This window comes from Aulostomus chinensis, chromosome 10, assembly GCF_037954235.1.
Source record: "Aulostomus chinensis isolate RoL2024-O1b breed Wild chromosome 10, RoL_Achi_v1.0, whole genome shotgun sequence".
Lineage (NCBI taxonomy): Eukaryota > Metazoa > Chordata > Actinopteri > Syngnathiformes > Aulostomidae > Aulostomus > Aulostomus chinensis.
In genome coordinates, this window is record NC_141329.1 from 18,869,887 (window position 1) to 18,884,028 (window position 14,142).

At 39.0% G+C, this 14,142-nt stretch overlaps 2 protein-coding genes across 6 annotated transcripts in view; both read left to right on the top strand.

Annotated features, from left to right (window-relative positions):
• The first annotated feature begins 45 nt into the window (after positions 1-45).
• On the top strand, positions 46-7,004 carry tbcb (tubulin folding cofactor B). Of its 5 annotated transcripts, none has more exons than XM_086216265.1 (7): positions 46-109; positions 987-1,138; positions 1,246-1,389; positions 2,108-2,204; positions 2,890-3,081; positions 4,660-4,732; positions 4,825-7,004. In XM_086216265.1, exons 2-7 carry the CDS (start codon positions 1,019-1,021, stop codon positions 4,937-4,939), a joined length of 741 nt encoding a protein of 246 aa, XP_086072391.1. In that variant the 5' UTR covers positions 46-109; positions 987-1,018; the 3' UTR covers positions 4,940-7,004. The 5 variants fall into 5 exon arrangements, with proteins under 5 accessions (XP_086072391.1, XP_086072388.1, XP_086072392.1 ...); XM_086216262.1 differs by having other exon boundaries at positions 61-254; XM_086216266.1 differs by lacking the exon at positions 46-109 and adding an exon at positions 522-708.
• A 550-nt stretch (positions 7,005-7,554) lies between these two features.
• Positions 7,555-14,142, top strand: part of clptm1 (CLPTM1 regulator of GABA type A receptor forward trafficking) — a 12,888-nt gene continuing 6,300 nt past the window's right edge. Inside the window, exons 1-6 of the mRNA XM_086215190.1 lie at positions 7,555-7,654; positions 11,059-11,207; positions 12,578-12,701; positions 12,916-13,074; positions 13,247-13,364; positions 13,459-13,544. Coding sequence (XP_086071316.1) covers positions 7,604-7,654; positions 11,059-11,207; positions 12,578-12,701; positions 12,916-13,074; positions 13,247-13,364; positions 13,459-13,544 — 687 coding nt within the window. The 5' untranslated portion in view covers positions 7,555-7,603. The remainder of the gene's footprint in view (positions 7,655-11,058; positions 11,208-12,577; positions 12,702-12,915; positions 13,075-13,246; positions 13,365-13,458; positions 13,545-14,142) is intronic.

Here is a 14,142-nt window from a genome sequence, read left to right on the forward strand (position 1 = left end):
TGCCATTGGTTTCTATATTCTGTGCTTACATCTTATTGGTGTTGTACTTCCGGGGGCGGTTTCGAATGATGTTGGAGCAGGAAGTACTACATTTTCAGCCATAGCTCGGGTACACATGCTCAACGACACAACGTTAGATAACTTTTTATCAACATATAACGTCTGGTCATAGATTGTACCGAGGCTAGACGACAGGTCGTCAAACGAAGACCAACGGCAAAACTTAAAACCATAGAAGATCAATACACGTATCTGTAAGTGACAAACTACGGGCGTATCAAACACGATTGTGTTATTGCTAGCCAACCATACAGCTACACTTACTAAAACTATGGCTAGCGATTAGCTTGTCATTGTATGTTCATCGTTGTTATATAAAGTACGCATGTGGAGTATAAATATATAATCTTGCTTTCACAGTGTTTTCTAAGGTTTTTATGTTTTGACGCTGAATAGTTGCTTAAGTGAACCGCTTGCGCGAGTTGGGGTAGGCGTTGTCTTGGCTTTTGCATTTGCAAGGGAAACTGTGATTTTGTTTGTTTTTGCCTTAGTTAGAACAGGAACAGGAGCCCAACAGTAGGGACTGCTGAATCTTTTATCGAGTTTATTTACTTAAACCTTACAATATTGTTACGTGGAGCGATGTAGGCGAAGAAGCTAGCTGTACGAGCTAGTAGAGTTAGCCGGTTGGTTCCGAGAGTCCAGACGGTATAACTGCCACTTTATTTTACAATTTCTCTCATAGACCATACGATGTCAGGCTCCTCGCCACTATTCGCCTTTTATACATTAACGGTTGAACATAGACAGTCTGAACCGCTCCAGATCGTAACGGATGAGTGTTCTTAACTGAGGTATAACAGAGCTAAGTACGCAGTAGCAAAACACAAAACCAAAGAGGTGATGCCACCATGTGGTGCTGTTTGGTATTCCAATCATATCTGACGAAAAATCGAACCATTAAGATGTTTTTCTGCTCTTTTCAGTGTTCGGCATCTGTGACCAGACAGCAGGAAAAATGGATGGTGAAGTAAGAGTAGTTTCCAATCCCATTGTTGATGTGCGTTTTACAAGCACCATCTCCTCCTTTGAGGTGAAACGCAGATTCAATAGAGGAATTAGTATTGCAGAACTGAAGGTGAGCCTTGGTTTATTATACAACTGAGCAATCGATATAGACATCCCAAAATGATGTGTCTAAATTATAATTATAATTAAATTTTAATTTTTTTTTGCTGTATTAAGGAGAAACTGGAGATGGTTGTTGGCTCACCTGCCTCCTGCATGGATCTGGAGTTGTTCAGCGTTAATGACACTTTCCTGCAGAAAATGGATGACAACGAAGCTTTGCTGGGTTCTTATCCTGTGGATGATGACTGCAGAATACACGTATGTAGTAGTGCAATTTAGGTGGGGTCCCAGTGGACAAGGTTAGATCATTGTTAGGCCCCAGGTTCCAAACTCACATCTGTCTTTCTTCTGACAAAGAGTAAACTTTTAGACTTCCAAGTCATGTGAAATGCATGTTTGATGAGGCAGATGCAAAGAACCGTTTATTCAAATTCTGCAGTCAAATTTCTGCAAATGAGCTTTCTGATTGGCAATAATATTTGTTATATTACACCATTCAATATGGGGATACAGGCTGCACGGTGGTGCAGTGGTTAGCACTGTCGCCTCACAGCAAGAAGGTTCCGGGTTCGAGTCGGGCACGGGATCTTTCTGTGTGGAGTCTCCATGTTCTCCCTGTTTCTGTGTGGGTTCTCTCTGGTACTCCGGCTTCTTCCCACAGTCCAAAGACATGCAGTTGGGGACGAGGCTGATTGACACTCTAAATTGAGCGTATGAATGGTTGTCTGTCTATATATGTTGGCCCTGCGATGGACTGGCGACCTGTCCAGGGTGAACCCCACCTCTCACCCGTTGACGCTGGGATAGACTCCAGCCCCCCGCGACCCTTAATGTAGGAATAAGCGGAAGACAATGGATGGATGGAATATGGTGATATATGCGCTAGTTTAGATGATAATTTTATAGGAGTCTCAAACAAGTCTAAATATGTGTTTCCAGTTGTGTCATTTGGTCCTTACACTCATTCCTTTTGCAGGTTAATGATCGAAGTGGAGGTCAGCTGGGAGAATTTACAGATGTTTCCAAAGTGGAGAAGTTTGAACTCTCAGATGACGCTTATGAAAAGAGAACGGGTACAGCTTGCCATGATTAAGCTACTTTCAAATCAACAGCTTTCACAGAATTGAGTTTTGTTTTTGTTTTTTGATAGGAGGTTTGAGCCAATTCAATCCTCTGTCCACTGACCATGGTTAAAAACATATAAATGACCCGTAGGGGTGCTGAGACCATAATGGTCTGTGGTGGTTTGGTCATGGAAGGGACCTGTTGTGAGTGGTTTTAATCCACTTTCTCCCTTTATGGATGATCATGTGCATTTTTTAAATTGTTGTTCTGTATATTACAGTTGTTAGACCTAAATCATAATTAATCAATTTAATTGTATCTATACATGTATTATATGAGACAGTATGTCATTGAACTAGTTATGAATATGAACCAGTCATGTATGTAGTCCTGTGGTCAAGACCAGTCACTCAGTGAGTTGGTATTTTTCATATATTTTTTACGAGAGAGTAAAATGACCCAATCTAGCCGTTACAGGCACAAAGTATAACAAAGTACTAAAGTAAAGACAATTTACTATTATTTGCAGTTATAGACTTTCTGATAATGCAGTGTTGAAATGGCATTTAGAAAGAATGATTTGAAGCCACCTCTTGACATAGAAATACTCAATCATATGTAATAGAAGAGCTTCTGTGGCATTAAGTCTGAAGTATCCTATGTTTATCACAGTGTTACTTTCTTTTCTCTTAGATACGGCAAGGTCATTTATTAAGAAACAGGGTCTTGGTCGCTTCAATGAGGAAAAAATGGCCAAGAAGAAGGCTGAGAATGCTGCTCGGGAGGAGGAACAGAAAGCTGCTGCTGATGCCATTTCTGTTGGCAACCGATGCAAAGTGCAGGTCCCAGGCCAGCCCACAAAGATTGGCACAGTCATGTTTGTTGGTAAGTGTGGAGAGGGAGTGTGAGGAAGCGCTATCACTATGAGTGACTCTGCACTATTTTTTATAATTTGGTCAATGTGCATGTTTTTATCCATTTGATTTACTTTATTTTGGACAATATTTAAAATTTGGTGCTGTGGAAGATTTCTTCCTTGTGCCTGCGTGGGTTCTCTCTGGTACTCCAGCTTCCTCCCACAGTCCAAAGACATCAAGAGGGGACGAGGCTGATTGATACTCTAAATTGACCGTAGGTGTGACTGTGAGTGTGAATGGTTGTCTGTCTATATGTGTTGGCCCTGTGATGGACTGGTGACCTGTCCAGGGTGAACCCGCCTCTCTCCCGAAGGCTGCTGGGAAGGGAAGAGAGCAGCATTAATTTTGATGAAAAACTGGTGTTATAGCCAGTTTTGTGCTTGGAATCCTCAGTTAAGGGGAACCAAATATAATTGCCTAATTGATTGTTCATATTAGTCTGGTTTGAATTTTGTTTTATTTGTTTTCACCTGAAATGATGACGGTCAAAAACAGTGCATAAATATGCCAGAAATTATAACTGCCGTGCATAAGAATCTTAAATTGGAATCTTGAATACTTGGGGCTCTGCATATTGGAGAACAATATCCTAACAAACTGTGTGATGGACTAGCATGGTGCCACTGCTTTTAATGTCCTATACTTTTATTCTTTGCATTTTTCTTCACCGTGAGCATCAACTGCAAGGTGATATTGTCTAGGAATGAGCTTTAAAACGATGACGTCAGGATGTCAACTCTAATTCCGACAGCTGTCGAGTGAGGAGGAGTTGTGTGTATGATACAGCCATATCATCGCCTTCTTCAAAGCCTTTGTCATTTTTGGTTGTTTTTTTTACTAGTTTTTCAGAAAACACAAAAAAATTGGAGACGAAATATTATATGAGTTCTTTTAGGCTACAACAAAAACATTTTGTCAAAAAATGACCGGCAGTTATTTCGAGAAGGTAACGATATGAGACATCCGTACAGTGACGTGATAGACAGAAGTCACCATTCATATTCAGAATGAACTGTTCCCACAAACAGGCATTTCTTTCTCTATTAGGATCGACTGAATTACACATGCATAGTTTGGGAGTATTTGAAGGGACAAGCTTCTCCTGCATTATGTTGCTTAGCATGGTGAAGAGTCCCAACCCAAGAGATGACGATGACGCTAGCGCCTCCCTTAAAAGGTCAAAGATTTTCAAAAAGAAATGTTCAGAGCTGCAGCACAAAAAAGGCAAAATGGACCAAGAACAGTTGCTGGATCTTTGTCAATCCAGTTCACTGGAGTTCTGTGTCAAAACAACAAAAAACAGGAAATTTTACATTAATTTACGGACTTCAAGTAATACTTGGCGCCTATATTTTGATTAGTGCAGTAAAAGGAAAAACTACACATGACCAATCTCACTGAAAGCAAATAGAATGTTATTAAATGTGTGTTTTTCTTGCCTGTTTTTACAAGGTAAAGCTGAGTATGAAGGCTGGGAACTCTGTTAAATAAGTGAGCTGACAACAATAGGCCACTAACATGGATGCACTTCTCATGTTGGCTACAGGCACAGCAGATTTCAAGCCAGGCTATTGGGTGGGTGTGAAGTATGATGAGCCGCTTGGAAAACATGATGGCAGGTAAGACCTTTATCTCTTCCTCTAAGCTGTTCCCACCTTTGATGCTGTTTCTAGATCTATGACCCTGTCTTGTCTGAATTCTGTCTCTGCAGTGTTGATGGGAAGCGATACTTTGAATGCCAGAACAAATATGGTGCATTTGTCAAGCCCCAGAATGTGACTGTGGGAGACTTCCCTGAGGAGGACTACGGTTTAGACGAGATATAGGTCAAGAGATGATGGACAGACATCATCAGTTTGTTTTCATAAATTGTTTTCTGATTTTTTCCCCCATGCTTTTCAGGCAGGCATCAACCAAATGATGGTGTCTGGAGGTCTTTTGGCCTCAAGTTCTTTCCTAGTAATACCAAGGCAGCAACTCTTGGCATGCTGGATATGATAACATGAAAACCACCAAAGGGCAGTTTTTTTTACGTGTTTGTGCATGTGGAGCAACATGAGGAAGGTGAAGGTGGGGTCACTAAACACAATTCTATTCAATTTAATGGGAATCCTTCTTCCAAGGCTTTTTCAGTCATGTAATCTAACCCACAATTGTTTATTAAAACACCAACTTCATTTCATATCTGTTGACAAAAACAATTGTACATAGTTGTTCATAGTTAGCTTAGTTTTAGCATTTTTTGAAGAATTGTCTACTCAATAAAAATGCCCTGTAAAATGTCTTGGGTGCTTGGTTGAGATGAGAAGTCACACACTTCTTTAACTGACTTTCATGAGCTGGTGTAAATATCTTTAGTGCAGGGCAAATTATTTTAGATTTGTTGAAATTTAGTGAGAATTTACATTAGCTGCTTATTGTATTTTATACACTAAAACATAAATGTACCATGGGATCAAGTTGTCATACAATCCATCTGGATTGTATGTAGAGGGCACGTTTAATATGTTTTTCAGTCTCTCAAAAAGCAATGACAAACTTGAACATTTTAGCCAGATGAGCAAAGCAGATGAAGTGGTTGGTGATGGCTTTCCTTGAAAAGATAAATGAAAAAATGCTAATACAAGAGGAAGTGGCAGCTGAGCTGGCCGGCCCCAAGATATTCAATTTCAAGACACTTTAAACCTACAGATTTTCACATTAATGCGCTAGAAATGAAGGGTTACAGAAGAAAGTAAAGAATATCCTCAGCTAAAGTAGCACCAACAGTGCATAGAGCGGTATTATACTGTTATCTGTATGGATTCGGGGTCTTTACTCACACTGTTGAAAGGGAGGCCTCAATTATTTCATTACAGATGGTGTCTACAGACTGTATGTGTAAAATACCTGGAATAAAGGTGTGCAAATACCCATGGAAAGGCTTTCCTTTTTGGAAAAGTTTAATTTGGAATTTACTTTTTTTTTTTTTATAAGAAGAAAAGCCTTCCCATGGGTACTTTCACACCTTTATTCCATTTAACTTTTTCAAAAAGAAAATCCTTCCCATGGGTGCTTGCACACCTTTATTCCAGGTATTTTACACATACAGTCTGTAGACACCATCTATAATGAAATGATTGAAGCCTCCCTTTCAACGGTGAGAGTAAAGACCCTGAATCCAGACAGATAACAGTATAATACCGCTCTATGCACTGTTGGTGCTACTTAACTTTCCAAATTGAAATTTTTTTTGTGTAAATTTCGTCATCTGTCAACATTTCCAAATAGATATATGATGTAGTTTCCATTATTTTTGTCACCTAATTATGCTATTTAAAAAAAAATGACTACACTTGAATATGTCACACGAAAAGTGAACCATTGTCGTACCTTTTTTGAAGTTTACAATTTGACTTGTTAAAGATAAACTTTATTATTGTCTTTATAACTACTATTATTTGATAATCTCTGTCTGAATTTAAACTTCTCTCTTTATACAAATAGAGGACAAAATAGATTTGGAGATTACTTTATTTTGGCTTATACTTCAAGTACATCATCTAAGCTAAACTGGACCGAATGCAGCCTGAAATGCACTTGAAATTCAAAGTGACATTAAGTTATTGAGGCTAAATTTTTTTGAAGTGGTGCCCCCCCCCCCCCCCCCCTCCCCCTGTTGGCAGTTGCAAGTCATCTCAATGTGTGACAGTTTGAATTTCCAATGCCTAATATGTTTCTGGTCAAAACTGCTTGAATTATATTTTCCATTGAACTAAATGTCATAAGTTTGTTTTCATGGATTGTCATCATTACAGATATAATATAGTGTTCTTTGCTTAACATCTGTCTCTGGTGCTTATGTTTCAATGTGCCAAATCTAATGCATCACAATAAAAATACGTTACTGTAGTAGACTGGGTTGATTTGTCTGTACGTGTAACATAACATGCAGTCTTTCACTGGTTCTGACTATGTAAAAAAAACAAACAAAACAGAGAAATCATACACACATGAAAAAGAACATACTACTCAATGCTGAGATCGGAACAAAGTAGGATGGCTATGAAAATAGTCTTACATTTCCAAGTTAAGACCAGACAAGGCAGTAAAACACTCGAGGGTAAAAAGTTCATTCGTACATGGAATAGATAATTTTCCTGGTAAATTAAATTGGACAGTATGTAGCGTTGTACAGCTGTTTTCAGGGTGTCTCAGAATGACAGGTACATACTTTTGACAGAATATTCCTTATACTCTCAATATAAATGACATTTCAGGTGATTTCTATGTTAAGCTGAATTATTACAAACGCGGCAGTCATGCCTAGACATAAAAACGAAAGTGAGTCAATCGGGCACAGTCGCCTTCAGTGGAATCGTAGTCGTACATAAAGTTTCATATTTTATCAGCTTCCGTCACATAAGTGACGCCACAATCGAAGTATCGCGATGAAATACGCATTTTCTCAGCCACCAGTGTGGTTGAGTGCACGACAGACACAAGGAAAGATGGCGACGCAGGAGAGCGAAGCAACTAAAGCCACTGTGAGCAACGGCGAGGTAAAACCAGTGACACTCCAACAACAGCAATTCGTCTCTCTTCTAAGGGGACGGAGAGCATTTTGTGTATTTGTGTGTGGAATGTCGGACCGGTAACCTTTAAACCTATTGTTAAACGAGCCCGAGTGACGTTGTCAGTGCCGGTCGGTTTCAAAACGACCCCCTCTTGGCGTTAACTGTGTGTTTAGATACCCCGACGGAGCAGGCGAGCAGATGTGGGGACTGCGGCGTGATTGCGGTGTTCTTGGTTAAATCTCTCTCGGGAAGTCATACCACAGCGTCAAAGCGAGGAGCTACTTAACATTTAGCTGACTGTGAGTGACTGTTGCGGTATGTCAGTTAGCTACAAGGCCTGAAACTGATCAACGCAGCTCGGGCTTGTCTAACCGGGCCAGTCTGAGGCAGCTGCCATCGAACGTAACATCCTATGGCAAACTCTTGACATGTGCTCCTTATTTGTAGCCACTCCGAGGAAAAATGACTGCTTCACTGTACATTTTAAAGCAGAAATGTAAAAGATGAGCTGTCACTTCATCTTGGGTTTGGCTAGACTGATTGATGTCCAATTACCTTAAACTAAATGACTTTTGCTTGGCTACTACCTGGTGAGGAATATATTTTTCTGTGATGTCACATATGATCTAAAGTTCATCATAAAGAGGTAAGCTTTTGGTATTTATTGAACTATATCCAGGGTCAGTCTTTGGCAAATTGAAATTAAAAGATGAGTAAATCATGAAGATGAAAATGTTAAACTTATTTAGGTTACATAAATAACTCAAAATAATTTAGCAGTAATTAGTCAGTTTTAACTCATCTGGGCTAGGTTCTCCACCTTGGTTCCTTTTGTATCTTACAGTTCAAGTTACAGAGCAAACTATGTATTTTTCTGGTGTATAAATTCCAAGATTAACTGTAAAACTGGATCAAGGTCATCCACAGGTAGAATATAGCAAACTCTAATTAGAAACATAAGTGACGTGTGCCAGATAATTCACACAAACAGTGCTAGCTTGTGTACGATACGATTAACATATTTTTAACTGTATTTACAGGAAGGACTTTATCCATGCATATTTAAAAAAATAAAGAGAGAGAGAAATGAAAAATTTGGGAAGCATACATAGTTTTGATCACAAAGCACACTTTTAACACATTTTATACCAGATTGTTGGAAATGTTATGACTTTAAATATGGATGAGAGATTGATTCAAGTCTGCTCCCATAGACGACGTATAATGGAACCCATAGTGATCGAGGCGACATGTTTCTCTGGAGGTCCAGTGTTGTTGAATCAGTTGATTATAATCGGTGGTGTTAATCTAGGGGAAACGCTTACTGGCTTGTAGCCATACATAACCAAATGTGTCTGTTCTGCTTTGAATTTTCCTGGCCCATTTTTTGCTGAGTTCAGGTGTCTCTGTATTGGCCTCAGCGAAAGACACATGAAGAAGCCAGTGTTAAAATTTAGCTGTGTGATTTGTCCCACTGCTTGATTTCTGAATGTGATTGTGTTTACACAATATCGGAATTTACACATCATTCATTGATGATGTGTGAATTAATAATCCACACATCGCTTATTAATGATCTTAAAATTGCGTCACATTCTTCTAACTGCCGGTGATACTATGATCAAGGGTAACAAGCAGACAACGCTTATCTGTGACCAGTTAACTGATCTGAACTTTTAGCCCTCTTCCTGTCTGACATACTGGGACAATTCAGCGTGAAGCATTTACTATGGAGCTTGAAAAGGGTGTTAATTTGTAATCCAAAGTTTACAATGCTGTTCATTTGCTTGGTTAGGGTCAAAAAAGAATCTGTTTCTGCACTTGTGCGTATCCGTGATGTGTAACACCTCTGGGTTAGACAGATATCCATGTCCCCGGTAATACATATGACACAGCAGCGAGGATGAATAGCCCTATTCTGAGCCATTTCAAGGCCTTTAAGTGTTCTTTATGATGGTGCAGGGCCAGCGGCTTATCTCAAACCTTGAAAAATTCACAGCTTTCTCACTCTACGTGTCACAGTTGTACATTATAATAACCTGCTTAACAGAAAACAGTTTTGCCCTCAGGTGTTTCCTACTTCCACCAACAGACCCCTTGTTTCTCTTTTGTTGTTGACAACAGGGAAGATTAGAATTTAGATAGCAAACGAGTCCCATGACTTGGCATGTGCTTGTCTATTGTCACTTGACTCGATGGTGGCCTTGTTTGGGGGGGGGGGGGGGGGGGTTACATGGACATGCAGAGTTACAACACTTACAAAGAAAGGATTTTCAATTTGCAAATGTACTTGCTGTCATGTGAATAGGACCTTCAGCCAGTTATTTATTATTTTGTTTATTTACTTTTACTAAGCTTAAATTATATTGTTTATTGGGTCTTCAGTTAATGGGAGTTAAAGTAAAAAATACCTTAGCAGTATCTGTTTTAATGGACCCTTCATTTATTCATTGGTTGTTTTAATCTCTGTTGTTATCTTTAGATGCCCTGCAATTTTCTTGCAGTTGTAGACCTCAACATAGTTAGGTCATCTATCAATGTATTACTTTGCTAAATGGTTTAGTCTGTATTGATAATAATAAAATGCCTTTTTGGGATTTATTACAAAAATCCTACATTGATTCACAGGATAAAGTGAACCTTTGAATAAGAGCAGGCTCTTAATTTTACTTTGATATATATGTCACTGTATGAGATGGGTTGTTTGACAAGCATCATCTTTCAGTTATATTTTTGAAAAGTCTCATCAAGGGAATAATTTGTTTGTGTGAAAGCTGTAGGGCTGAATAATTGATAGACACTTGACTAAAATTGCAGGAGGTGCAGTATTTGCTAAAGGCAAACATGAAACTAGCATTCTAAATTAGGCATTGTGATGCTGCAGAGACATCCTAAGCTTTAAAGTGAATTCTACCTATTTTGGAAAACACATTTGTGTGATTTAGATCTCCTAAAAATCACATTATAATTTCACTGTTTTTCTTTGAAGATGTGAAAAATAGTGACACAAAACATGATAATTCCTTCTAATATTGTGAGTCACATCCCAATTGCAATATCAGGCAAAATAATCACAATTACATAATTTTTCCTAATTGTTCCACCCTTGAGTGATATGCCTAAACACAAGACTTTGAAGCAATAATTTTGTGGTTGCTACATAAAACAATTCACTTCCTGTCCCTTCCAGAGAGTTATGGCCATTTGGTCATCGTGGCCTGTGAATGATCACATGATTCGGTCACTGCATTGGGGCCTCACTAAAGCACAGTGGCTCATACTGACTCGTGGGCACTTGAGTCGAGCTGTTCTGACATACTACATCAAACGTTGCAGCAGAAGTCATCATTGTGATGCTGAATTGAGCATGTGCATATTTGTGGTTTCAGGTGAGCAGTAATGGAACTGCAGCGACAACAGATGGCCAGACGGTCCAGACAGCTGCAAATGCACAGGACCCCCAGCAGCAGCAGCAGCAGCAGCAGCAGCAACAACAAGCACCTAATGCATGGCAGGTCATTAAAGGTGTCCTCTTCAGGTACATTTGTTTTTATCTTTTGTAGCAGATGTGACGTATATTAGTTCTTGTCATTTGTTTCCTGCTGCCTAATACCTGTGTGTAAAACAAGTTGGTAGATTTCACATGCAGCCATGTCTGGCCTTTGAGTTGAGGTTTCAGGAGATCTTCAGGTCAGCGTAACCGACAAGTAAAGTTTATGCATTCAAAAGCAGTTAATGTTGAGGGATGCATTGTTCTGTACGACTGAATGTGTTTTACTAAGACACCAAGGACTATTTTTTACTAAAGTTCTAATTCAAAATAACATTGTTGTTGTGAGTCCAATTCTAATTCATTTTTGGCATCTAGACTGAGAATAATGTGGCTGTTTTTTTCTGTCTTTAAAAAAGCAGTTATTTCATTTTGAGAAGAGACATGAGACTGTGAACACTGTTCATGAATCATGATACAACTCTGCCAAATCTTCATGATATAAAGTGCTGTAATCATAATTACATTTTATAATGATAATATTCATGAAAATGGTCTCTGATATCGAGGTCATTGTGGGTATTTTGCATTTCTATAAACTGTCCCATCACCAGAGTTCAGATTTTGGTGCTCACAAAAGCAATTATTTGAATGCAATCTGAGTGGCGAATGTGTATCAACTTGAATGCTATCGAGTTACATATTTAAATGATTTGAGTTTATGCTGTGGTTTCCTTTGTTTGGCTTTAATTTGAATTCTAGTCATTATTTTTATCCACCGTGAAGAAGAGAAATTGGTATTTGGATGTATTTGTTAAAAGTTGTCAGGTGGCTGACAATGTCAGTCTAAGAATAAATAACTAATAAATAACTCTAAAAAGTAAGTACTTTGTACCAAGCTGTTGTATTGCAAGTACACAAAACGTGTAACAAAGGTTTATGACTGTCACACTGATAGTTAGAATAGAGTGCATAGTTTCAGTCGATAACATAAATAACAGTTTTTGACTTATTTCTCAGTGTTTCACAATATTTCGTTTATAGTTCTTCTGCCCCTTTTTTAACTTTTGTCCGTCTTAACCGATCACTGATTTCTGGTGCCTCTCTTCAAGTCATAATGTAATGCAGCCTGACTGGATGCAGTCTATCAGATTAGTCCTCTTGTCATTTCAATGCCTCCAGAGGTTTTAAGATAGAAGTCTGCGCACTTTTAGAGACTTGGTTGTTATGTTCATTCACCAAGTATTTTTTCTTCTTCTATAAAAAAAAAATCAGATATGATGCCAATTCACCACACCTATTGCTTTTTTGTTTGGTATTTTCTCTTATGTTTTCTTCTCTTTGACTTTACTTCCTTGTTAGTAAAGTTTTCATTTTAAAATGTTTTCCTCTGACCCTCCCTACATATCTGTCTCCAGAATCTTCATAATCTGGGCAATCAGTAGCTGGTTTCGTCGAGGGCCTTCCACTCCTGACCCCAACACGCCGGCCGGGGCACCCAGAGTACCCAGCAGAAATCTCTTCCCCAAGGACAGCCTCATGGTACTACCCCTGCCTCAAAGACTCAACCCCTTACCTGCTTGCAGTTGTTCTTTAAATTGAATTAAAGCTTTTCATCTTGGAACACCTCCCTCTCATACTCTGAGCCCCCTAAGTATTTTTACAGCAAACAAATCTCTCCCTTGTCACATGTTGCTTGTGCTCCACTGCAGCTGTGATTATCATAAACACCTTTATTTTCTCACCATGCCTGCAGGACCTGTACGTGTACGTCTCCCAGGAGGAGGTGTTCTCCGACTTCAACAACACAGAATCCCTTTTCTGGTTTCACAGGGACCTGGTTTATGGAGACTGGAGCACGGGGGAGGACGGGGACGGCTGCTACCAGCACTATATGGAGATGGACATCCCAGAGGTGAGATGAAGGCACGGGGTGATGAGAGATGTGCAGGTGACGGTAGCACTGCTGGGGTCCCGGGAGAAACTTGTGACAAAGTAGTTGCATGGTATAAGAAACATTGGTTTATTAGGGAATGTTATGTGTGATAATGTATTTGAGCATAAACAACTCACTGTTTGGTGTGTAGGCCGTGCAGCAGAACGGTTCCCTTTACATACATGTCTACTTCACTAAAAGTGGATTCCACCCAGACCCCAAACGGAAGGGGCAGTATCGCAGACTGGCAACGGTTCACGCATCGCGAAGTAAGGACACGTGGTCTGAGATTAAACATACAATTCCAACATGTTGTTATGGCTATAAATTCAAGTGTTAAACTTGACCTGTTTGCCCTTTCAGTGCTAAATAAATTCAAACGCAGGAAGTTTCTGAAGACCAAGAATCTGCTCACAGGAGAGACGGAAGCAGATCCAGAGATGATCAAGGTTGATGTTTGTGTTTTTTATTTTTTTACTGGTCATTAACTTGATTATTGATTTGCGTGAGAAAAATGTTTCAATATGGCTGCCCATTTGTAATTCAGTGACTGTTTCCAATCAAATGATTACTGTAATGATTACATATCTGTCAGCTGTCCATGATATGATGACACAGCTGTCCAAACACTATAAATCTTATAAGAACACTTACTGGTGGTCATATTGGAAAGGAAAATGAGAAAGTATTCAAAAATTATTCAATTCATAAATTCAAATTATCAAAAATTCTAGGGATTATGCTTTCTGACAGTTCGTAAAACAAAACGAAAAACAGAAGTCACATGCGCATCAATTCTTCAGTTGCTGAGGGAAAAAAAAATCCGGTGAAGTTTGAACAACAAACATTTATTAAACTCAAGCTTTCAAAAATCTATTTTCATTTTATTTAATTACTGCATTACAAACATGTCTCAAGTCTGACCAGTCTCTTCATCAGGTGCCGGAAGATCAGTTGGTTCAGGTTTTGGTTATTGACCACTTTTTTCCATATCTGAATAAAGGCAACATGCTAAAATGTTAATGCTAAATTTGGCTGCATGTACAT

What these genes read in the sequence shown, in the direction of transcription:
- tbcb (XM_086216265.1), top strand. Translation starts at nt 1,019, where the DNA reads ATGGATGGTGAAGTAAGAGTAGTTTCCAATCCCATTGTTGATGTGCGT. An exon ending in TTAGTATTGCAGAACTGAAG is followed by an intron (nt 1,139 to 1,245) that starts GTGAGCCTTGGT and finishes TGCTGTATTAAG; the next exon opens with GAGAAACTGGAGATGGTTGT. An exon ending in ATGATGACTGCAGAATACAC is followed by an intron (nt 1,390 to 2,107) that starts GTATGTAGTAGT and finishes TTCCTTTTGCAG; the next exon opens with GTTAATGATCGAAGTGGAGG.